The sequence below is a fragment of the Phoca vitulina genome, unplaced genomic scaffold (genome assembly GCF_004348235.1).
Source record: "Phoca vitulina isolate PV1807 unplaced genomic scaffold, GSC_HSeal_1.0 scaffold19, whole genome shotgun sequence".
Taxonomy (NCBI): Eukaryota; Metazoa; Chordata; class Mammalia; order Carnivora; family Phocidae; genus Phoca; species Phoca vitulina.
This window is the reverse complement of record NW_022589722.1, coordinates 26,060,631-26,085,570: the sequence shown is the minus strand read 5'-3', so window position 1 is coordinate 26,085,570 and position 24,940 is coordinate 26,060,631. Positions and strand designations below refer to the sequence as shown.

The 24,940-nt window shown below is 39.6% G+C and overlaps 1 protein-coding gene across 1 annotated transcript in view; it reads left to right on the top strand.

The window, feature by feature from the left end:
• The window catches only part of ENTHD1 (ENTH domain containing 1), a 107,749-nt gene that overhangs the window by 53,781 nt on the left and 29,028 nt on the right, over window positions 1-24,940 (top strand). The window contains exon 5 of the mRNA XM_032416315.1: window positions 870-993. Coding sequence (XP_032272206.1) covers window positions 870-993 — 124 coding nt within the window. The remainder of the gene's footprint in view (window positions 1-869; window positions 994-24,940) is intronic.

Genomic DNA, 24,940 nt, shown 5'->3' with positions numbered 1-24,940 from the left:
ACTTTCTGGAGGACAGAAATGTGGCTACACAGGTATAGATATAATGTTAAAATTTATTGAGATCTATGCATTCTATGTTAATTATATCTTAAATAAACTTTATTTATTTACTGTAGAACAAATCTCTCTTCATTGGGGCAAAAGACATGTCAACTGATCCCACTGTGTAGACTTTATTTGAATCCTCTCTTAGACAAGCTATAGAGAAACCTATTTATGGCACTTAGGAAAAATTGGAAAGATGAGTTTATAATTGATGACATTAGGGAGTTGTGAAGTTTCTAAGTATAAAATAATAATTATTATGTTAAAGAGTTTTTGTCATTTAGAGAGATATACTGAAAAAAGTGATATAGCTGGGATTTGCTTCACAATAAAACAGATGAGGAGTGGGAGGATATAAATGAAACAAGACTAGCCATGCATTGATTTGTTTAACCTGCACGACTGGATTAATTATCATCTATTTTTTAACTCCATGATTTAAAAAAGTTTTAAAATATGAATAAAAGTTATACACAGGTGGCTTTATTATTACCAGTAAAACAGAAAAATTGGCTTCTGAGATAGTGTGCTCTAGGATGCTCAAGGGCTGATAGGGACAGTTAATGCCTCAAACAGAATCTTGCTTGCCTGCACCAGCTGTCTTCATCAAGGAGTGAGGATCTCCAAGGGTAGAAAACCACCCTATACTCAGTGGACACCGAGTGTATAGCTAACTTATATTTGAGTTCTTTCAATTAAATGTGTTTATGTTAGCACATACAGACACATTATATCTCCATAAATTGTCCACCTACTTTAGCAAAATGAAGCACTGGGATCAATTATTTTTTTCAACTTTCGTGTGCTCTCCTGTTTTCTCTAAGGACCTGATGTTATTTTATGAGGATGATCCAAAGCCACTTTTGCCGACAATTCCTCCTTCCATTATCTCGTCAACTAAATGGTTATCAGAAGGGCCAGCAGACGTTTGTAACCTCTGGGATGCAGGTAAATTGGTTAAAGAATAGAAAGGTTACTCAGAAACATGAATAAGAAACATTAGGCAGGAATTGCTTTACATCAGATTTTATTTTGTGAAATATGGCAGCAATGGTTTTAATTTAACTTTGATAATGAGGGATGGGACCAGCATGGATGAATTTAACCCACATATGATCCTGTAATCTTATTTTACCATTTGTTTCAGTGGGGTTTCATTCCCTCTATTTTGCTTTTTTTTTCTTTTTCATTGTTTCAAAAATTATTAACTGCAAACCTCGAATCTCTTATGAATGGTTTAAAATGCAGAAAAATAAGAGTTCTTTTTTTCATTTGTACTAACTTCTCTTTGATAAAGAGTTTAAATTAGACATTTTTCATAAGCAAGCATTAGACCAAAATGTGAAAAGCAAGATGTACGGCATCCCACAAATTGGCTAATCACCTCTTGAGTAATTAACATTAGAGAAAGCACAGTATAAAATGACACAACCTGGCCTCCAATAAATTACACTATCCAATTCCAACTGGGCTCTGCTGCTACTCAAGATCTGATTGATTCACAGTGGAGCCACTCCATACTGTCCCTATTCTTCAGAAACTCTCAATTTTTAATACCTTCTTCCTCTTACTTTTCTCAAAAAATAGGACTCAGGACCCTCTGCCAAGAGGAGAATGAAACATTCTCATTAGTATCTTTCATCCCTCCATTTATCTTTGCTTTTATATTCATCCAAGCATCCTTTCCCTCACTGCAGAGGTGGCTCCTTATGTTGTGTTTCATCTTCTCCCTCATCTTTGGGCCACGTACTGTGATTTTCTCCTTATATAGATCCCCAATATCCAAAATATAAAAACTGTAGTTGATTAGATTTATTTTACAGATTCACATTTATATAATTTTCTTATAAACTAGTCATGAGAATGATGAGGAGGACATTTCAATAAACATGGAACATGAAGTTGTGGGTTATGGTGATATTTGTAGTACAAGGATGGTATTACTCACATGGATAATTAGTTGTAAGTGGTTACCATTTTTAAGACAGCTTGCTCTGTATTCTTAGAATACACTTGATATAAACTGATCCAGATCCAGAAGCTTGAAAGAAGAATGGTAAGGAAAACGTTTTTGTGATCTAATGTCCCCTCATATTCCCCCCCCCAACCTTTTTGAAATAGACTTCCACTTTTTAAAGCATTTTTAGCTTCACAGTAAAATTGAGTGTAAGGTACAGAGATTTTCCCGCATACCCCTGCCCCCAAACAAGCACAACTTCCCCCACTACCACCACCTCACATTTGTTGCGATCAGCAAACCTACATTAACGCTTTATCATCACCCAAAGACCATAGTTCACATTAGGGGTCATTCTTGGTGTTGTGTATTCTGTGGGTTTGGACAAATGTATAAAGACAAGTATCCACCACTATAGTATCATACGAGTATTTCACTGCCCTGCAAAACTTCTGTGCTCTGCCTGCCATTCCTCCCTTCCTCCTAACCCCTGGCAACCACTGATATTTTAACTGTCTCCATAGTTTTGCCTTTTCTAGAAAGTCATATAGTTGGACTCATACAGGATATAGCCTTTTCAGACTGTCTTCTTTTATTCAGCAGCGTGCATTTAAGGCTCCTCCATGTCTTTTCATGTCTTGATAGCCCATTTCTTTTTAGTGCTGAATAGGATATGCTAGGGTATTTATCCATCCACCTGCTGAAGAACATCTTCGTTGTGTCTAAGTTTGGGCATTTATAAATAAAGCTGCTGTAAATATCCATGTGCACGTTTTTGTGTGGAAATAAGTTTCCCCTGCCAACATTATAATACAAGTGAGATGGAGTATAAATGAGCCTAAGAGGCAGCCCTTAAGAGGAAAAAAGTCACAAAACATGTCAAGTGAGGGATGATTCCACCATGTTACTTGGTTGGAACTCATCATAATTGGAGGAGCTTTTCTTATTTTTGAGTCTTCCTTTTCTCCCGTCTTTACTTCATACCAATCTCAGAGATATCTTGCTCAAGTGCAGTTCTAAGCATTTCACTTCCCAGCTTAAAAACTTTCCACAGTTTTCCACTGCCAATAGGATGTCTAATTTTTTTAGACATATGAGACTGTCATAAGAGACTTTTCATGGCCTGGTCCCAGCCAACCTTTGTGACCTCATCACCCAGTACTAACAATATTCACAATGCTCTGCAACGTTCTATTACTTGTATAGTTTCTTCTCCTTTGAAAGTCTTTGTTCCAGTTACTTCGGCTGTGCAACACATTGCTCTAAAACTTTGTGGCATAAAATAACCATCTATTCTGCTCATGGATTCTCTGGGTCAGGAATTAGGACAGGGCACAGTGGGGATGACTTATCTCTGCCCCATGACGTATGTTTGGGCCTCAGCCCGAGAACACAAAGGCTGGGAACGGGAATCATCTGAAGGCGTGTTCACTCATGTGTCTGGTAGTTGGTGCCCACTGTCGGTTGGGGGCCTCAGTTTTTCTCCACATGGGCCTCTTCTTGTGGTCTCTCCACATGGGGTAGTTTGGGCTTTCTCACAGCATGGTGGCTGGGTTCCAAGGGTGAGCATCCTGTAAAAGCAAGGACCAGGCATAAACTGAATAATCTCAGAAATCATGCTGTGATACTTCCTTCCCATTCAGTTCATCAAAGCAATCACAAAATCTTGCCCACGTTCAAGGGGAGGGAATGTAGACCCCCACCCTCTTTGGACAAGTGTCAATGTCATATTGAAAGAAAAGCACACAGGATGGTGTGTGTGTTAGTACAGTCATCTTTGGAAAATACAGTCTGCCACAATCCTCCACCAAATTATGGATGCTTGACAAAATCCTATTTAAACAGTGAGGCCCAGCTCAAATGTCACTGTGCTATAAAATCTCTACATACCAATTTTTCCTTTCACTGTGTTCCCATGGGACTTTGCCTATAACCTTAGATACGAATTTATAGTTGTGTATCATTTTATAAGTTTTATCTATTTTTAATTAGATAAATAATAAGTGAATGTACTCTTATTTTTTAAAATTCAAGCAATATAGAGTCAAAATCCTCCTTGACTGTTCCTTACCCCAACACAGTTCCCTCCCCAGAGTTAACTGTTATTATCAATTTGTTGGTTACTCTCCAGGTCTTTCTCTGTGCATTTATATACGTACCTGTACCTTTAAAAGTATGGAGAACTGACTTTATTTTGATTTAGAATGTTGTTCTGTATTTTTCTGGAACTTTTTAAAGCAATATCACTTGGCGATCCTTCAGTGTATGTCAATATTTAGAGATTTACCACATATTTTTTTAACTCCTACATTGCCTGGATATTATAGTTTATTTCCCTGCTAATAGACAGTTGGTGTTTTATATTTTTCACTATTACAAATGATGCTTCAGTGAATAGCTCTGTGCACATATGTGGGTATTTCTTTAGGGTGGATTCCTAGAAATTGAATCCCTGGGTCATAATGTATGCCCATTTTCATTTTAGTGAATACTGCCAAATAGCCCCTCAAAATATCAATACCAATTTACACTGGCTTGCAGTTTATAAGAGCACTTATTCACTCATAACCTCACTGGCACTTGATATTTTTCAAGTCTTATATTTTTATCACTTGGAAAAGGTTGCATTGCGTGGTAGGTATAATTTGCATATCTCCATGTATTTCCTCTTCTGTGCATTGCCTGCTTATATCCTTACTCTGTTTTTCTTTTGGATTGTGTGTTGTATTCAATTAAATTAAGTGACTTTGTAACATTTTTATATATGTTGTTAACCTTAAGAATAAAACCTGCCAGTTATTTTACCAGCAAAAGATGGGGTTATTTGGGAATAAAAGAATTGCAATCCAGGATAAACAAGTGGTGGCAAAACATAGGCAAGTCCAAGGAACAAAGGAGAGGTACACTTTCTTAAGGAGAAAAGGGGTAGTTGGGAAGGCTGTTATAAGCTAAAAAGTCCATTGGAGTAAACTGAGAGTTACAAGTGTAGGGGCTTCTCATTGGCTGAGCTGTTGTTGGAGGGGAGGGGGATAAGGAAAGCGTCTCTTCCTCCACCTAAATGGTAGAGTAATGTGCACATGCAAGATCAACTCGGACTCTTCCTGTTGCACCTGCAACTGACTGGAGTGGTAGGGCGTGAGAGCTCCCTGGGGAAACCTCCAGACTCCGTTTTAGTGAGGGTTCCCCGTTACTAATTTCCACAGTTACTAATCCTTTCTGTTATTTATGTTGCAAATATCATCTTCTAGGCTATGAATTGTCTTCAGATTTCTTTATAGAAGATTTTTGTTTTGTTGTTTTTGTAGAAGTTTTATGTTTTATGTAGTCATATGTATTATTATTTCCCTCCAGAGCTTTTGTTTTTTGTAAATTTATTTTATATTGAAGTATAATTAACATACAGTGTTATATAAGTTTCAGGTGTATAATATAATGATCCAACAATTCTGTACACTACTCAGTAGTGCTCATCACGGACAACATTATTACAATGTTATTGACTATATTTCCTGTGCTATACTATTCATTTCAGTGACTTATTTGTTTTATAACTAGAGGTCTGTACCTCTTAATGCCCTTTATTCCATCCCCTTACCCACCTCCCCTCTGGAAGCCACCAGTTCTCTGTATTTAAGAGTCTGTTTTTTGTTTGTTTGTTTGTCCCTGTTTCTTTCTTTGTTCCTTTGTTTCGTTTCTTAGATTTCACATATGAGTTAAATCATATGGTATTTGTCTTTTTTGGTCTAACTTTCCAAAGAAGGCACACAGATGGCCAACAGACACATGAAAAGATGCTCAACATCAGTAATCATCAGGGAAATGCAAATCAAAATCACAATGAGATATCGCTTCACACCTGTCAGATGGCTAGAATAAAAAAGGCAAGAAATAACAAGTGTTGGCAAGGATGTGGAGAAAAAGGAATCCGTGTGCACTGTTGGTGGGAATGTAAATTGGTGTAGCCACTGTGGAAAACAATATGGAGGTTCCTCAAAAAATTAAAAATAGAAATACCATATGATCCAGCAATTCCGCTACTGGTATTTACCCAAAGAGGACAAAAACAGAAATTCAAAAAGACACTTGCACCCCTATGTTTACTGCAGTATTATTTACAATGTCCAAGATATGGAAGCAACCCAAGGGTCCATCAATAAATGAATGGATAAAGAAGATGTGGTATGTGTGTGTACATATATATATATATATTCATATATATGTTCATATATATATGAATAATATTCCATTGCACATATATATATATACACATATATATATTCCATTGTGTGTATGTGTGTGTGTATGTGTGTGTATACAGTCATAAAAAAGAAAGAGATCTTGCCATTTGCAACAACATGGATAGACCTACAGGGTATAATGCTAAGTGAAATAAGTAGAAGAAGACAAATACCATATTTTGTGTGTGTGTGTGTGTGTGTTTTGTTTTGTTTTAGAGAGAGAGAGAGCATGTGCACATGCATGCAAGTGGCAGGGCAGGGGAACAGAGGGACAGGGAGAGACTCCTTGAGCAGACACTCTTCTGAGTGGGAAGCCCAACTCGGGGCTCAATCCCAGGACCCTGAGATCATGACCCAAGCTGAAATCAAGAGTTGGACGCCCAACCAACTGGGCCACCCACGTGGCCCTTTGTGTGTTTTAAAGAAGGCTTCCCCTACACCAAATTCATAGTACATATTCACCCATTTTTTATTTTGTTTTAGTGCTTTAATCCATCTAGATTTAAAGTATTTGTTATTGGTTCTAGATATGATGGGCAGCCAGTTGTCTCAAGAATATTTATTGACTAGTTCATTTTTCTCTACTGTTTTGAAATGACTCTTTAACCTGTACTAAATAGTATCTGTTTAACAACTCTGTTCTGTTCTGTTGATCCATTCTTCTTGTCCTGGTCTGTTTAAGTTTTTGTAACTACTATAATAATATGCCACGAATGTATTCTATTTTACTTAACCAATATTACATTAATGGTAACTTAGGTTATTTCCATATTTGTACTATTATAAATAATGATGAAATGACATCTTTCTCCCCTCTCAAATAAAGTAGGTTTTTTATTTATTTCATCATTCTTTATTTATATTATTATTTTATTTTTTCACAATTGGATGCAGATTCTAAGATACATTATTCAGAATTTCTGTTGATAAATTCTGTCCAGTTTACAACTTATCCTGTCGTCAAATGGTTCTACTTTTCATATTATAATTTTGGCGACTTCAGCCCAAGGCAAAAATAAAGGAGGAGAGCAGCAAGATGGCGGAGGAGTAGGAGACCTAAATTTCATCTGGTCCCAGGAATTCAGCTAAATAGGGATCAAACCATTCTGAACACCTACGAACTCAACAGGAGGTTGAAGAAAAGAATAGCAGCAACTCTCTGAACAGAAAAGTGACCACTTTCTGGAAGGTCTTTTCTGATTTGTTTAGTGTATATTTTTCTGGGGTCGTTGTTACCCTGTTAGCATTTTGTTCTCTCATTCATCTCTTCTCCTCTGGACAAAATGACAAGATGGAAAAAAATCACCTCAAAAAAACCAAAAACAAAACAAAAAAAACAAGAGGCAGTACTGACTGCCAGGGACCTAATCAATATGGACATTAGTAAGATGTCGGAACTAGAGTTCAGAATGACGATTTTAAAGATACTAGCTGGGCTTGAAAAAAGCATGGAAGATATTAGAGAAACCATTTCTGGAGAAATAAAAGAACTAAAATCTAACTAAGTCAAAATAAAAAAGGCTATTAATGAGGTGCAATAAAAAATGGAGGCGGGCGCCTGGGTGGCTCAGTTGTTTAAGCGACTGCCTTCGGCTCAGGTCATGATCCTGGAGTCCTGGGATCAAGTCCCGCATCGGGCTCCCTGCTCAGCAGGGAGTCTGCTTCTCCCTCTGACCCTCCTCCCTCTCATGCTCTCTGTCTCTCATTCTCTCTCTCACAAATAAGTAAAATCTTTAAAAAAAAAAATTTTTTTTTTAAAAAATGGAGGCTCTAACTGCTAGGATAAATGAGGCAGTAGAGAGAATTAGTGATATAGAAGACCAAATGATGGAAAATAAAGAAGCTGAGAGAAAGAGAGATAAACAACTACTGGATCACGAGGGCAGAATTCGAGAGATAAATGATACCATAAGATGAAACAACATTAGAATAATTGGGATCCCAGAAGAAGAAGAGAGAGAGGGGCAGAAGGTATATCGGAGCAAATTATAGCAGAGAACTTACCTAATTTGAGGAAGGAAACAGGCATCAAAATCCAGGAGGCACAGAGAACCCCCCTCAAAATCAATAAAAGTAAGTCAACACCCTGACATCTAATAGTAAAACTTACGAGTCTCAGAGACAAAGAGAAAATCCTGAAAGCAGCTCGGGATAAGAGATCTGTAACCTACAATGGTAGAAACATTAGATTGGCAACAGACCTATCCACAGAGTCCTGGCAGGCCAGAAAGGACTGGCATGATATATTCAGAGCACTAAATGAGAGAAGTATGCAGCCAAGAATACTATATCCAGCTAGGCTGTCATAGCAAATAGAAGGAGAGATAAAAAGCTTCCAGGACAAACAAAAACTAAAGGAATTTGCAAACACGAAACCAGCCCTACAAGAAATATTGAAAGGAGTCCTCTAAGCAAAGAGAGAGCCTAAAAGTAACATAGACCAGAAAGGAACACAGATAATATACAGTAACAGTCACCTTACAGGCAATACAATGGCACCAAATTCGTATCTTTCAAAAGTTACCCTGAATGTAGATGGGCTAAATCCTCCAATCAAAAGACACAGGGTATCAGATTGGATAAAAAAACAAGACCCATCAATACGCTGTCTGCAAGAGACTCATTTTAGACCCAAAGACACCCCCAGATTGAAAGTGAGGGGGTGGAAAACCATTTACCATGATAATGGACACCAAAAGAAAGCTGGGGTGGCAATCCCTATATCAGACAAATTAGATTTTAAACCAAAGACTATAATAAGAGATGAGGAAGGACACTATATCATACTTAAAGGGTCTATCCAACAAGAAGATCTAACAATTGTAAATATCTATGCCCCTAACATGGGAGCAGCCAATTATATAAGCCAATTAACAACAAAAGCAAAGAAACACATCTACAACAATACAATAATAGTGGGGGAAGTTAGCAGCCCCCTCACTGAAATGGACAGATCACCTAAACAAAAGATCAACAAGGAAATAAAGACTTTAAATGACACACTGGACCAAGTGGACTTCACAGATATATTCAGAACATTCCATCTCAAAGCAACAGAATACACATTCTTCTCTAGTGCCCATGAACATTCTCCAGAATAGATCACATCCTAGGTCACAAATCAGGTCTTAACTGGTACCAAAAGATTGGGATCATTCCCTGAATATTTTCAGACCACAATGCTTTGAAACTAGAACTCAATCACAAGAGGAAAGTCGGAAAGAACTCAAATACATGGAGGCTAAAGAGCATCCTACTAAAGAATGAATGAGTCAACCAGGAAATTAAAGAAAATTAAATAAATTCATGGAAACAAATGAAAATGAAAACACAACTGTTCAAAATCTTTGGGATGCAGCAAAGGCGGTCCTAAGAGGAAAGTATATAGCAATACAAGCCTTTCTCAAGAAACAAGAAGGGTCTCAAATACACAACCTAACCCTACACCTAAAGGAGCTAGAGAAAAAACAGCAAATAAAGCTTAAACCCAGCAGGAGAAGAGAAATAATAAAGATCAGAGCAGAAATCAATGAAATAGAAACCAAAAGAACAGTAGAACAGATCAACGAAACTAGGAGCTGGTTCTTTGAAAGAATTAATAAGATTGATAAACCCCTGGCCAGACTTATCAAAAAGAAAAGAGAAATGACCCAAATAAATAAAATCATGAATGAAAGAGGAGAGATCACAACCAACACCAAAGAAATACAAACAATTATAGGAACATATTATGAGCAACTATATGCCAGCAAATTAGATAATCTGGAAGAAATGGATGCATTCCTAGAGATGTATCAACTACCAAAACTGAACCAGGAAGAAATAGAACACCTGAACAGACCTATAACCACTAAGGAAATTGAAGCAGTAATCAAAAATCTCCCAACAAACAAAAGCCCAGGGCCAGATGGCTTCCCAGGGGAGTTCTACCAAACATTTAAAGAAGAATTAATACCTATTCTTCTGAAACTGTTCCAAAAAATAGAAATAGAAGGAAAACTTCCAGACTCGTTTTATGAGGCCACAATTACCTTGATCCCAAAACCAGGCAAAGACCCCATCAAAAAGGAGAATTACGGACCAATATCCTTGATGAACATGGATACAAAAATTCTCACCAAAATACTAGATAGGATCCAACAGTACATTCAAAGGATTATTCACCACGACCAAGTGGGATTTATCCCTGAGCTGCAAGATTGGTTCAACATCTGCAAATCAATCAATGTGATACAATACATTAATAAAAGAAAGAACCAGAACCATATGATCCTCTCAATAGATGCAGAAAAAGCATTTGACAAAGTACAGCATCCTTTCTTGATCAAAACTCTTCAGAGTATAGGGATAGAGGGTACATACCTCAATATCATAAAAGCCATCTATGAAAAACCCACAGCGAATATCATTCTCAATGGGGAAAAACTGAGAGCTTTTCCCCTAAGGTCAGGAACACAGCAGGGATGTCCACTATCACCACTGCTATTCAACATAGTATTAGAAGTCCTAGCCACAGCAATCAGACAACAAAAAGAAATAAAAGGCATCCGAATCAGCAAAGAAGAAGTCAAACTCTCACTCTTTGCAGTGATATGATACTTTATGTGGAAAACCCAAAAAACTCCACCCCAAAACTGCTAGAACTCATACAGGAATTCAGTAAAGTGGCAGGATATAAAATCAATGCACAGAAATCAGTGGCATTCCTATACACCAACAACAAGACAGAAGAAAGAGAAATTAAGGAGTCGATCCCATTTATAATTGCAGCCAAAACCATAAGATACCTAGGAATAAATCTAACCAAAGAGGCAAAGAATCTGTACTCAGAAAACTATAAAATACTCATGAAAGAAATTGAGGAAGACACAAAGAAATGGAAAAACGTTCCATGCTCATGGATTGGAAGAAAAATATTGTGAAGATGTCAATGCTACCTAGAGCAATCTACACATTTAATGCAATCCCTATCAAAATACCATCAACTTTTTTCAAAGAAATGGAACAAATAATCTTAAAATTTGTATGGAACCAGAAAAGACCCCAAATAGTCAGAGGAATGTTGAAAAAGAAAAGCAAAGCTGGTGGCGTCACAATTCTGGACTTCAAGCTCTATTACAAAGCTGTAATCATCAAGACAGTATGGTACTGGCACAAAAACAGACACATAGATCAATGGAACAGAATAGAGAGCCCAGAAATGGACCCTCAACTCTATGGTCAACTAATCTTCGACAAAGCAGGAAAGAATGTCCAGTGGAAAAAAGACAGTCTCTTCAACAAATTGTGTTGGGAAAATTGGACAGCCACATGCAGAAGAATGAAACTGGACCATTTCCTTACACCACACACAAAAATAGACTCCAAATGGTTGAAAGACCTCAATGTGAGACAGGAGTCCATCAAAATCCTAAAGGAGAACACAGGCAGCAACCTCTTAGACCTCAGCCACAGCAACTTTTTCCTAGAAACATCGCCAAAGGCAAGGGAAGCAAGGGCAAAAATGAACTATTGGGACTTCATCAAGATAAAAAGCTTTTGCACAGCAAAAGAAACAGTCAACAAAACCAAAAGACAACCGACAGAATGGGAGAAGATATTTGCAAATGACATATCAGATAAAGGGCTAGTATCCAAAATCTATAAAGAACTTATCAAACTCAATACCCAAAGAACAAATGATCCAATCAAGAAATGGGCAGAAGACATGAACAGACATTTTCCCAAAGAAGACATCCAAATGGCCAACAGACACACGAAAAAGTGCTCAACATCGCTCGGCATCAGGGAAATCCAAATCAAAACCTCAATGAGATACCACCTCACACCAGTCAGAATGGCTAAAATTAACAAGTCAGGAAACAACAGATGTTGGCGGGGATGCGGAGAAAGGGGAACCTTCCTACACTGTTGGTGGGAATGCAAGCTGGTGCAGCCACTCTGGAAAACAGTATGGAGGTTCCTCAAAAAGTTGAAAATAGAGCTACCATACGACCCAACAATTGCACTACTGGGTATTTACCCCAAAGATACAAATGTAGGATCTGAAGGGGTATGTGCACCCCGATGTTTATAGCAGGAATGTCCACAATAGCCAAACTATGGAAAGAGCCAAGATGTCCATCGACAGATGAATGGATGAAGAAGATGTGGTATATATATATACAATGGAATATTATGCAGCCATCAAAAGGAATGAAATCTTGCCATTTGCAACGACGTGGATGGAACTGGAGGGTATTATGCTGAGCGAAATAAGTCAATCAGAGAAAGACATGTATCATATGACCTCACTGATATGAGGAATTCTTAATCTCAGGAAACAAACTGAGGGTTGCTGGAGTGGTGGGGGGTGGGAGGGATGGGGTGGCTGGGTGATAGACATGGGGAGGGTATGTGCTATGGTGAGCGCTGTGAATTGTATAAGATTGTTGAATCACAGACCTGTATCTCTGAAACAAATAATACATTATATGTTAAGAAAAAAAAAGAAGAAGATAGCAGGAAGGGAAAAATGAAGGGGGGGAATCGGAGGGGGAGACGAACCATGAGAGACTATGGACTCTGAGAAACAAACAGAGTTCTAGAGGGGAGGGGGTTGGGAGGATGGGTTAGCCCGGTGATGGGTATTAAAGAGGGCATGTACTGAATGGAGCACTGGGTGTTATACGCAAACAATGAATCATGGAACACTACATCAAAAACTAATGATGTAATGTATGGAGATTAACATAACATAATAAAATTAAAAATTTTTTCAAAAAAAAAAATAAAGGAGGGAAGTCATTCTGTACAACATCCTCTTCTCCCGTGCCTTCTCCCTCCTTGGGCACACAGTGATCTGCTGTTCACAGGGGCTTGCAGCGTGTGGGAGTACTTACACCCTCACTAGCCCTCCGTCGTAGCTGATCCCATCCCTTTCTCTCACCGCCTGAGTGGCCAATCTTTCGAATTTTGTGCTCATCATTCTTTGCTTTCTTTATAGTTTTACTGCTTACGTTTATTCTCTAAACAATATGTTACTTAGTTTTACAGGCTTTTAAACTTTACCTAAATGGAGTCATTTTGAATTTATTTTTGGTGACTTCCTTTTATCACTCAATAATTGTTCTTGAGATTCATCATTTGTTTTCACAAATGCTGTACAGTATTTCTGTAGGCATATATTTGAGTGTATTTATCTGCTCCGCTATCATCAGTACCATGTCCAGGTTTTTTGTATTGTGAACATACTTGTATAAGCCTCCTGCTTCTCATGAATAAGAGTTGCTCTAGGGCATACATTTGGAAGTGAGATTGCTGATGGTTCAGTATAAGCATCTTCAAATTTACTAGATGATGCCCAGTTGTTTTCCAAGTTCTAGTTGTTCCATGCCCTCACCCAGCCTTCATATTGTCACTTTTGGAAAAGAAAAATTGCCAATCTATTGAGTGAGAATTGGTATAGCATTTGTTCTAAAATGTTTTTTTTAATAATGAAATGGAGCATATTTTCATATATGTATGGTTAATTCATGTTTCCTGATCTGTGAAATGTCTGTTCATGTCTTTTGGCCATTTTTCCATTTGGTTGCTTGTCCTTTTCTTAATTGATTTGTAGGAATTCTGTATCTAATCTGAAAGCTAAACATTTCATTTTATAAAGTTTTTCCAGTTTCTGACTTATCTTTTCACTCTGTAAGGAGTCTTTTGAATAATAGAAATTCTCAGTTTTAATGAGGTAGAATTTTATTCTTTATGGATTGTACTTTTTGTATCCTGTTATTTTTAAAACTTCTTTCTTGTCTCAAGACCGTATAGCCTACTTCTATTGAGGCTAAAATTTTCCTAGTTTTGCTTTCCATAGTTAAAATTTTAATGCCACTAGAATTGGTTTTTATGTGTGGTTGAAACAGGAGTCCAGTTTTACTGCTAAATGGATAACCAGCTGTCCCAGCATCATTAATTGAAAAGTTTGCTTTTTCTCCACTGAGCTGCGATGCTATTTATATTCTAAAGCAAGTTTGCCCATATGTATGGATTTGTTTCTGGACTCTATTCTATTCCAAAAGTCATATGACTATCCCAGCACCACCAAATAGTTTTAATTACCCTACCTTTGTAATAATTCTTGGTGACTTTTCCCTCATCAGGAGTGTTTTTGTCTCTTTTTGGTCCTTTGCTTTCCCACATAAAAGCTTGTCAAGTTCTTTGAAAAAAAAACACCTATTAGTTTTGATTGGCACTGCCAATCTGTTACCAGACTGGGTCCTTGGACCCAGCAACGGTAGAAATGAGGCTGAACCCCAAATTTAAAAGCACAGGCAAGGCTTAATTGGGGCAACAGCTGCAGCTGAAGGGAAACAGCCACGACAAAGGAGCCAGAGCTGAACAATAGCCTGGGAAAGTTTTAAAGGACCTGAGACAGACGAGGAGTGACATCCAATCTTGTAGGGGTGGGACAGGACAGAGAATTGAGCACACAGGCACGGCTGGCAGAACAAACTTCTTCATACGTTGTATGTTTCATTTGCATGTTAAGTCTCCATCTCTGGGTGTGATTTTTAGCATTATAATGAGGGGGAAAGCCAGTGAAAAGTCAAATTTGGTAGCCATCGTGTCTTGGACTAGTTTCATCCGGTCTAGGCTTGCTCCCTGGCTGGTGCTTTGCTATTCAAGAGAAGTGGTAACAGCCAGCAGGGAGTGTCCCAGGTACAAAGGGACTTGTCCCTCAGGTCCCCTACTGTCTCAGATCTTTAAATCAATTTGGAGAAGTAACATCTTTACAACATCACATCATTCTCTTCATCTAAGTCTTCTTTAATATATTTTATAGTTTTTTTCCACACAAATTTCCTATATCTCTTATCAGATTTAGTCCTAGGTGTTTATGTATTTTTGTTGCTACCGTGAAAGATATTTTATAAACTGCATTTTCTAACTGTTGATGGTGAAAAGGAGTGGAATTAATTTTTGTATATTGATTTTGTAGCCAGCAATCTTGCTTAATTAACTCTCACTAATTTTCCTAAATTTTCTGTAGATTCTTCTGTTTTTTTTATGTTGAAAATCATATCATCTGTGAATGATGGCAAAATTGTTTCTTCATTTATAAACCATAGCCTTCGTATTGTTTTCTTACCACCCCATGCGAAGTAGAACCACTCAGTGTTGAATGAAAGTGTGATCGTGGGCTTCCTATACTTAGTCTGTATCTTAAGAGCATTCTTTCAACATTTTGCCATTAAGACGGGTTTGCTATATATTTTGCAGATCTCCATTCCTAATTCATTAACAGTTTTCTCATGAGTATATGTTGAATTTTCTCCATTTTTAGCATCTATATTAATGGTTATAGGTTTTTCTCCTTTGAGATATTAATTTGTAAAGTAGTTGATTTCCAAATATTAAAACCACCTTGAATTCCTGGAATACGCTCAATTTGGCCGTGCTATACTATCTTATGGATATGTTGCTGGCTTTGATTTGCTGATGTTTTGTTTACGAGTTTTGCTTCTACATCTAGGAGTGAAGTTAAATGGGATTATCTTTTCTAATATTCTCTTTGTCACATTTTGATACCAAGATTTCACTAGACTCATAAAAACAGTTGGAAACATTTGCTCTTTTTTGAATATTCCAGTTTGTGTAGAATTGTTTGTAAGATGATGCCAAAATAGATAAGGTCTTCTGTAAGTTCACTCATGCTGCCACCTGAAGGGCTGCAGGCAGGGTAGGCAAATCTGCACCCAGAATATGTGCGTCCTTATATGGGCAAAGCCCTGCTCTCTTTATAGTGGAGAGGTCCAATATAACCAAGCTGACACCAGGTCACTGGCTGTTTGCCCTGGAAAGTGGTACCAGGCTAGGGATGTAGCAGTAACCTCTACTCTTGACAGCTTAGGCATTCAGCAGCTGGGTGGCCAGGTCACCTTGGTCAGGAGGAGTTCTTGTCAGGGAGCCTGTGCATAGCCTCCATCCTGGCCACGTGGTCAAAGCCTATTGGACAGCCACTGGAGTGACCAAGGAAAGAGGATGATTGGCGGCCATTAAACAGAGTGTCTTGCCCACCCGCTTTTTGAGAGCCTCTTCCACAGGGAATGTCCCATGGCGGGCATTTCTATGAGACATGAATATCTTCACATATACATCCCAAGAGGTCCATCCACATGTTTCTTTGTTACCGGTCTTGTCACCTCTGCATCATCCCTGGGGTCATCTTCAGCCTACAGAAGACAAGCACGACAAAGCTCTTTGGTGACGCTGGTGCCCTGTCACAGTACATTCTGAATGCCTAGGTGAAGCAAGTGTCCTCCAGGACAATTAGTATGTGGCTGAGCCTGTTGTACATAATAGATCCCTCCCAGCAGTCCCCTCTTATGGAGTCTTGAAGCTTCCTTTCCAGGGTGCCAGGGAAGTACCTTTTGTTCTGAAGACCATTCTTGAGTCCTGTACACAGTGCTCTCTCACTCTCTGGCGCTCTCTTTCTCTCTCTCTTTTTTTCCAGTCCTGCTGAAATGTTAAGAGTCTTGGGAGGCTTTGCTGAACATTTGATTAAAAATGACACCCCACCACCACCATTGGCACTCCCTGTGCCTCATCCCCACTCTGTCTCTTCAGTAGCACTAATCATCATCTGAAGCATGCATCTATTTGATTTAGTAAGAGACTAGTCTCATACGGGAGTTCCCCAGACCGCCCGCAGGTATCATAGTGAATCTGGGCTCTGCTCTTTGCCACTTCTAGGTATATATTATGCTTTTCAAGCAGTTGCATACTGTTTTTCTATGTTGCTCATGAATTGGGTGCATTGTACTGGTGCCTTCCGTTTTGAGGGCAGTTGCTGTATGCTTTCACATTTCTCTGAAAGAGTCTTTATATCAATCATCAGAGCATTACAAAGCATGCTTTGATTTACGGAACTGACTATAGAAATTTGAGAGGTTATCAACATAGCAACTGTGTATTATATGGTTGGTATTAAGAAATCCAATTATGTAATGTATGGTAATTAACATAACATAATGAAGTAAAATTTTTTAAAAAATGAAAAAAAAATCCAATTAAAACCTTTTTTAACTTAATTGGTCCCTCTTTTTTACTTCAAAAATATAGGAAAACGTGATTCACACATGAAAAACAGACATAAACAAAACTATTAAAGGCTTCCATTGAAATGAATGAATAGAGCAAAATCACAATCATTTGCAGTAGAAGTCAATTAAATAATTAAAAGGCTGGCAGGATGTAACTACATTTAAAGTTGTCACCTTTTATTTGTCACACAGTAGCCAAATTTTTTCATCGTTGTGATGATTAAAAGAAATATTAAGAGATACTGATTTTTGAATTATTTATTAATTTTAGGTCAAGAAACCATCCAGTCTAAATCCTTTTCTCCATTACTAACAAGTGTGTGTATTATTAAAAATGTCACATAACCCCTCCAACATTCCAAATTAAGAGAACCAAACTTAATCTAAAGTAAGCTGACAGGTTCTTCATCAAAATGACTGACTTCTCAGATAAATAAGTCCCAAGTGGATTTTATTTGAATGAAACAAATGACTGTATATCTTTTTCTAAAAATGAGTAAATTATTTGTGCTACAGAAATTTCCCGAATACCTACTATGTGCCAGCCATGGTGCTGTTTGATATTCAGTGATATACAAGATCCCAGCCTTTCTGTAGCTCCCAGCCCAGGGATCAAATCTAATCAGACAAGTGAGGTAAGTGTGAGGATAGGGAGAGGACAGGGAAGCCACAGGAGGGCACCTATCCCTGACTTCAGGTGTTAGGAGAGGCTTTCTGGAGAAAGTGATGTCCAAACTGGAACCTGAAGGATAGGTAAAATGGCCAACACTTATATTGTGTGTGCTGATTATATTTTCAAACATTTTAATTCATTTCATCTTCATGCCAATCTTATGAGATAGATGAGGAAAACCCAATGTGTTTAAATAACTTGCCCAAGGTCACAGAGCTAGAAGTGTCAGAGTTAGAATTTAGACCAAAATAATCTGATCCCAGAGCCTACACCAGTGTATTTCAAACCTTTAGACTGTGATCAAGTCAGAAATGCCTTTTTATGCCATGACCCAGTACACATGGACTCACACACACCTGCAACAGTAGTTTCACAAAACAATAGTTTTGGCAATGTACTCTGATCTATTCTGTTTTATTCTAGACAGTTTGGTTTTTTTTTTAAGTAGGCTCCACACCCAGTGTGGAGCCCAATGAGGGGCTGAAACACACGACCCTGAAATCAAGACCTGAGCTGAGATCAAGAGTCAGACGTTTAACTGCCTGAGCCTCCCAGATGGCCCCACAGTTTTACTTTTTAAAAAAATATTGGATGTGGGGCGCCTGGGTGGCTCAGTCGTTAAGCGTCTGCCTTCCGCTCAGGTCATGATCCCAGGGTCCTGGGATCGAGCCCCACATCGGGCTCCCTGCTCCGCGGGAAGCCTGCTTCTCCCTCTCCCACTCCCCCTGCTTGTGTTCCCTCTCTCGCTGTGTCTTTCTCTGTCAAATAAATAAATAAATAAAATCTTAAAAAAAAAAAATTGGATATGACCCACAATTGGATTTCACAACCCACTAATGGGTTTGAAAAACAATTCACTACACTATTTTGCCCACTACGCAGAAAGAGCCAGACCAAGTGAGGAGAAAAGAAAAGAATATCTTAGGCAGAGTGAACACTCTATAAGAGCCCAGTGGTGTGGGGTAAGAGGAAGCTTCACAGTTTGAACAACAACAGAAATGTAGCAGGGCTGGAGGATTAAGTGGATGGCAGGAGAGGTACCAGATGGAGCGAGAAAGATAAGTAAAGTTGTATCAGTAAAGGTGACCGTGTAATTTATTGTTCAAACTAGGACACTTTTTTTTTTAAGGTTTTATTTATTTGAGAGAGAAAGCGTGAGCCAGGGGGAGGGGCCGAGAGATACGGAGAAGCAGACTCCCTGCTGAGTGGGGAGCCCGACGCAGGGCTCTATTCCAGGACCCCAGGATCATGACCCAAGCAGAAGGCAGACACTTAACTGACTGAGCCACTCAGGAGCCCCCAGACCAGGACACTTCTGAGGTGAAAGGCGGCACGATGAATAATTACGCAGGATCACAGATGTAAAGCTGGAGTCCCTAGGCAAAGTGACATTGCTGTGGTCTGGGTGTTTGTGCCCTGCTCCCCAAATTCACATGCTGAAAACTTAATGCCCAAGGTGATGGTATTAGGAGGTGGGGCCTTTAGGAGGTGATTGGGTCATGAGGATTGAGCCCTCACGAATGGAATTAGTGATTTATAAGAGACCCCACAGAGCTGCCTAGCCCTTTCCAGCATGTCAGCCCACAGTAAGAAGTTGGCAGTCTGCTACTGAGAAGACAGCCTTCACCAGAACCTGACTGTGCTGGTGCCCTGATCTTGGACTTCAGCCTCCAGAACTGTGAGAAATAAATTTCTGTTGTTTATAAGCTGCCCAGTCTGTGGTATTTTGTTATTACAACCCTAACAGACTAAGACCGACGTGTGTGCCCCGTCTCCTGATGAATGATGCTGAGGGGTGTCAGGTGTGTCTGAATAACAATGGGGAGCCTCTGAAGTGTTTTAAGCAAGGACATGATATAATCTTGCTTTAAGAAGGCGGCTGTGGAGGTAGTTAAAGAACGGATTGGAGGAGGCAAGTTAGAAAGAGCAGTCAGGTCAAAACAGAATTAGAGACTTCAGACATTCCTAAAATGCAACTCTAGTCAGGTCACAACTCTGAGAAGCTCCCCTCGGATGAAGTCCTAACACCTTAGCATGGCAGATAAGCTCCTGGTTTTCTCTCCAGCTTTACCTGTCACCTCCCCCCTCCCCTTCACATGTGATGGTCTAGCTATGGTTGCTGAACTACTTGCCCTAAACGCCATGTTGTCTCCAGTGCTTTGCATATGTCCTTCCTTGGCTCGGAAGCCCCGCCCCCTGCGTGTGAATTCATGTATGTGAATCCTTCAGATTCAGCTAAGATGTTGTTTCTTCCTGGAAGCCTTTCCTGACACACCAAAGGCAGGGGTTACTGCTCTTCCTCTGGATTCTCATGGCACTCTGCATGCTCCAGATCCATTGCCGATTTTCTCTTGTAATTACCTGGTATTCCTCCCTGCTGTCAAACCAGCTAGACCATGATTTTTTTAATTTAGATATAATTGATGTATAACATTATATTAGTTTCAGGTGTACAGCATAAGGACTCAATATTTGTGTATATTGCGAAATGATCACCACAGTAAGTCTGGTTAATATCCATCACCAGTACGTCATCACAAATTTTTTTCTTGGGCAAAGAATACAATGATGATCCTCAAGATTTACTCTGTTGGCAACTTTAAAATATACAATACAGTGTTATTAACTAACAGCCCCCATGCCATACATTACATCCTCTTGACTGACTTATTTTATAGCTGAGAGTTTGTACTTTTTAATCCCCTTCATCCACCTTGCCCACCCCCTACCCCCTACCTCTGGCAACTGTCAATCTGTTCTCTATATCCATGAGCTTGTTTTGTTTGGTTGGTTGGTTGGCTTTGTTCTGTTTTTTAGATTCTACATATAAGTGAGATCATATGGAATTTGTCTTTCCCTGTCTGACTTATTTCACTTAGTGTAATGTACTCAAGTTCCATCCATGTTTCCTTCTTTTTTATGGCTAAATAATCCTGTGTGTGTGTGTGTGTGTGTGTGTGTGTGTCCTATTTTCTGTATCCATTCATCCATCAATGGACATTTAGATTAGATTGCTTCCATATCTTAGCTATTGTAAATAATGCTGCAATGAACATGGAGGTGCAGATATCTTTTCGAGTTAGTGTTTTCATTCTCTTCAGTTAAATACCTAGACGTGGAATTGCTGGATCATACAGTATTTCTGTTTTTAATTTTTTGAGAAACCCCCACACTGTTTTCCACGGTGCGATCACCAACTTACATTCCCACGCACAGTGCACAAGATCCCTTTTTCTCCACATCTCCACCAACGCTTGTTATTTCCTGTCTTTTGCTTTTGTTGTCTTTGCTTTTAGTGTCAAATTAAAAAAATCCTCACCAAGACTGATGTCACAGAGCTTGCCACCTATGTTCCCTTTAGGAGTGTCATGGCTTCAGGTCTTACCTTGAAATCTTTGAGCCATTTTGAGTTGATTTGTGTGTATGGTGGAAGATAGTGGTCCAGCTTCATTCTTTTGCATGTGGTGGCTGTCCAGTCTTCCCAGCACCATTTCCTGAAAAGACTGTCCTTTCCCCATTGTACATTCTTGGTTGCTTTGTAGTAAATTAGTTGACCATTATATGAGTGGGTTTATTTCTGGGCTCTCTATTCTGTTCCATTGATTTGACTATGATTTCTTTTTGAGAGAAGGTCTGTGTCTTGTTCATCATTTTATTCTCCACCTCTAAACCAGTGTTTAGCACATAGTAAGAATCAACTAAATACTTGTTGGCTAAATAAGTGTCATTTGAAGTGCCCTTAAATTGAAGACAGTCATCCTCCCAGTGCTCCTCTGTATTTTTTACATATACTTTAAAAGTGTCTTCAGAGAAGAGTTATCATAGTTTCATAAAAGAAGAGCAGCATGAGCAGCACATGGGTGTACTCCAAGTTCACCGATGACGTTCACTACCAGCAGAGTCGGCTTTTGAAATTTTGTAGAATTTTCGTCATCCCTGGTTGGCACTTGATTGTTAAATTAGCCAAAGGAGAGTCTGTTTAAAAGGAGGAAGTGCTCAAAACACATACATTTTGAAATCATGTTCAAGGATATAAAGAGGGAACACCCATGAGCACTGGTGTTGGTCCAGCTATTACTTATTTAGCTTTTCCTTTCATATCACTTCAAGTCTGGTCTGAAACCAGGATCTGTCTCTGGTGTGGCAAGAGCCCAGAGACAGTATGGGTGATTTCTCCTCAGTTTCTGGATGGTGTTACTCAAGGTAGTGGGTTATAGAGGGGGGAAAGTCTGGAAGGCAGAGAGAGAGAGCTGAGCAGCTCTTTGTGGGGAAGAGGTAGGGAGGCAAGACCAAGGGCTTTCTGGGAGGTGGAAGAGCCCTCTCAAAGGCAGAGATGGGTCTTATTCATCCGTGAGTCATCGGCATGATATTTTCAAGCTATGACCTCCAGTGTGCCAAAAGGGGTAGCTATATTTTTCTACAATTCAAGATAATCTTAAATTTCCTGATGACAGAAAATATAAGCTTATTTTGTTTTCTCAGTCATTTCCCATTTAAACTCAGTCAACTCAGGATTTTCTCCTTCCTCCTCTCGAGGATGGCATCCAAGTTTAGGGACCACCTTAGCATCATGACTTTGGGGATGGGCATCTCTTCACACTGGCTTCTGCTGAGAGGAAACAGCCCACTGTTCTCTAATTGTCTACATCTCTTTCTGCCAGAGTCCACTGGTATCTTAATAGCACTGCGCTGGTATGAGGTTGGGAGACTGTGCCTTCAGCATCCTCTCTGTCCCACTAGTGAGATCCTCTCACTTCTGCCACTCTCTCTCTCCGCTGATTCTGCAGCCTTCAGGCACTGCTGGATGCTCTCCCACACCTCTTGCACATAGTAGGGGCCTCTGAATGACTACCCGAGATGCTCTGTTCCCAGACCTACCTACCTGTGTTACTGTTCGGCTGCTTCCATTCTGTGCCACTGGCATGAGGTAAAGACAGGTGGGGGAATTCTAAATGTCACTCACTTTTCCAGGCTCCACTTGGGGAACAAGCAGAAATCCTCTTCACCCTCAGAATGAAAGCAGCATGAGGGAAAGAATGTTTTTTCTGTTCTCTTCCCTGCTGAATGTTCAGGGCCTAGTAGGATGGCTAGCCAACAATAAGTGCTCAAGAAATACTTGGTGGATAGAGGGACGACTGGCCTCTCCCTGGTCTCCCCAACTCCCACAACTGGGCCCTGGACGGGCTCAGGGCACAAGACCTCCTTGCCAGTATCTAACTCTTGCTTCTTCTGTTTGTCTCCTCCCTCAGAGGATCTTTAGTCTGAGGTGGATGCTTAGAGGGGTAGGACAGGGAGACACAGGCAGAAGCAATATTCTCCCCAAACTCCCTCTGTGACAAGTTAATCTGGCTTTTGTTTTTAATCTAAGTCTTCATCTCTGACCCATCAAGACAGTTCTTCTTGGGCAGCAGTAGCTTGTATTTAGGTGACTGTGCTTGGCGAAGGGCCTTGGGGATTCAGTTTGTGGGGAGGGAGACTCTGTTAGTTCTTCATCCATCATCCTTTTACCTTTGTGGTCCCAGTTCCTAGCACGGTGCCTGGCACAGAGTGGGTTCTCAGTTCATCTTTACTGAATGGAATATTGGATGAGTCAGAAATTGGTGAGATACTGAAGAGAAAAGAGTGGAAGTTTGGTGGGGGGTCGTCAGGGTAAAGATGGAATAAGATCTGGAAGGAATGCTCAGTATTGTCGATTCTTTGTTGAAACAGAATTCTATTCAACAAAGCTACATGATTTGTTCATTTTAATACTAATAAGGAGTGTTGCTATAATTCTTACTGATTGTAATGCTAGGTGTTCCCTAGACCCCAACTTAGTAAACTAACTCTAAATTTGAACCAAAACCCAGAGACTGTCCACCTTTTTATAGCGTAAACTGAAAGCTATCAACAACTAGGTATTGGTGACTAAACAGGGGTAAAATTCTAGAAGGGAAGATTGAGAAATTCGGTTTTAATACAGTAGGTACTTACGAGTTTCTGTCATGTGTCAGGCACTAGTGATAGGCACAAGGGTACGGCCATGAGCAGGGCGTCCTTCTGTTCTGGTGAAGATAACCAGTAATAAACAAAATATTACAGATTGTAACGCGTGCTATTAAGGAAACGCACGGGAGCTTCAGAGAGGTGATGGAAGCATGTATGCTTTAGTTCGGGTAGTCAGAGAAAGCCCCTATACGGAGATGGTGTGCTCCGAGATAAGGATGAAGAGGCCTGGAAGGAATATTCCAAGCAGAGGGAACAGCAAGTTCAAAGGCCCAGGGGCAGGAAGAAGAGGTCAGCTTGCTCCTAGAATTGCAAGCAAATGAGGGGACGGTGGTATGAGTGGAAATCAGACAAGAGTAGGCAGGAGCCATGTCACGCAGGATTGTGCAGTCATAGGGAAGGGTTTCAGACTGAATTGTGAGCACAGTGGAAACATTTGAAGCACAGGAATGCTATCATCTGATTTGTATTTACTTAAATATAAACTAGGGGAGAATGCATTATGGGGGGAGACAGAAGCAGAAAAATGAATGAAAAATGTAGGCAGACTGTCCAAGTGACCATGACTGGGGGCAGGGGCAGTGGCTATGGAGAAAGGTGTATAGAGTGGAGATTTGTTTTGGAGTTCAGCCCTCAGGACTCCTGATGACTGGTGGTTGGAATGAGGACAAGGGTGGAAATGAGGATGAGCCCTAGTGTTCTGCCTTTGGGAAGTAGTGTGTGATGGTGTTACTGAGAAGGGAAAGACAGTGGGGAGAGAATGGGTTTGGGGGATATATTAAGGGCTGTGGTTTGGATATGTTATGTTTGAGGTACCTGTGAGATACCATCTAAATCCCTGTATTCTGGAAAGACTGAATATCAGTACACTAAAGTAACTAAATTGGAACTTAGATGATTGTTTTTCCTCCTTCTTGAATCAGTCTCTCTTTCCTTGAGACACTTAATTTTTTTAAAATTCTAACTG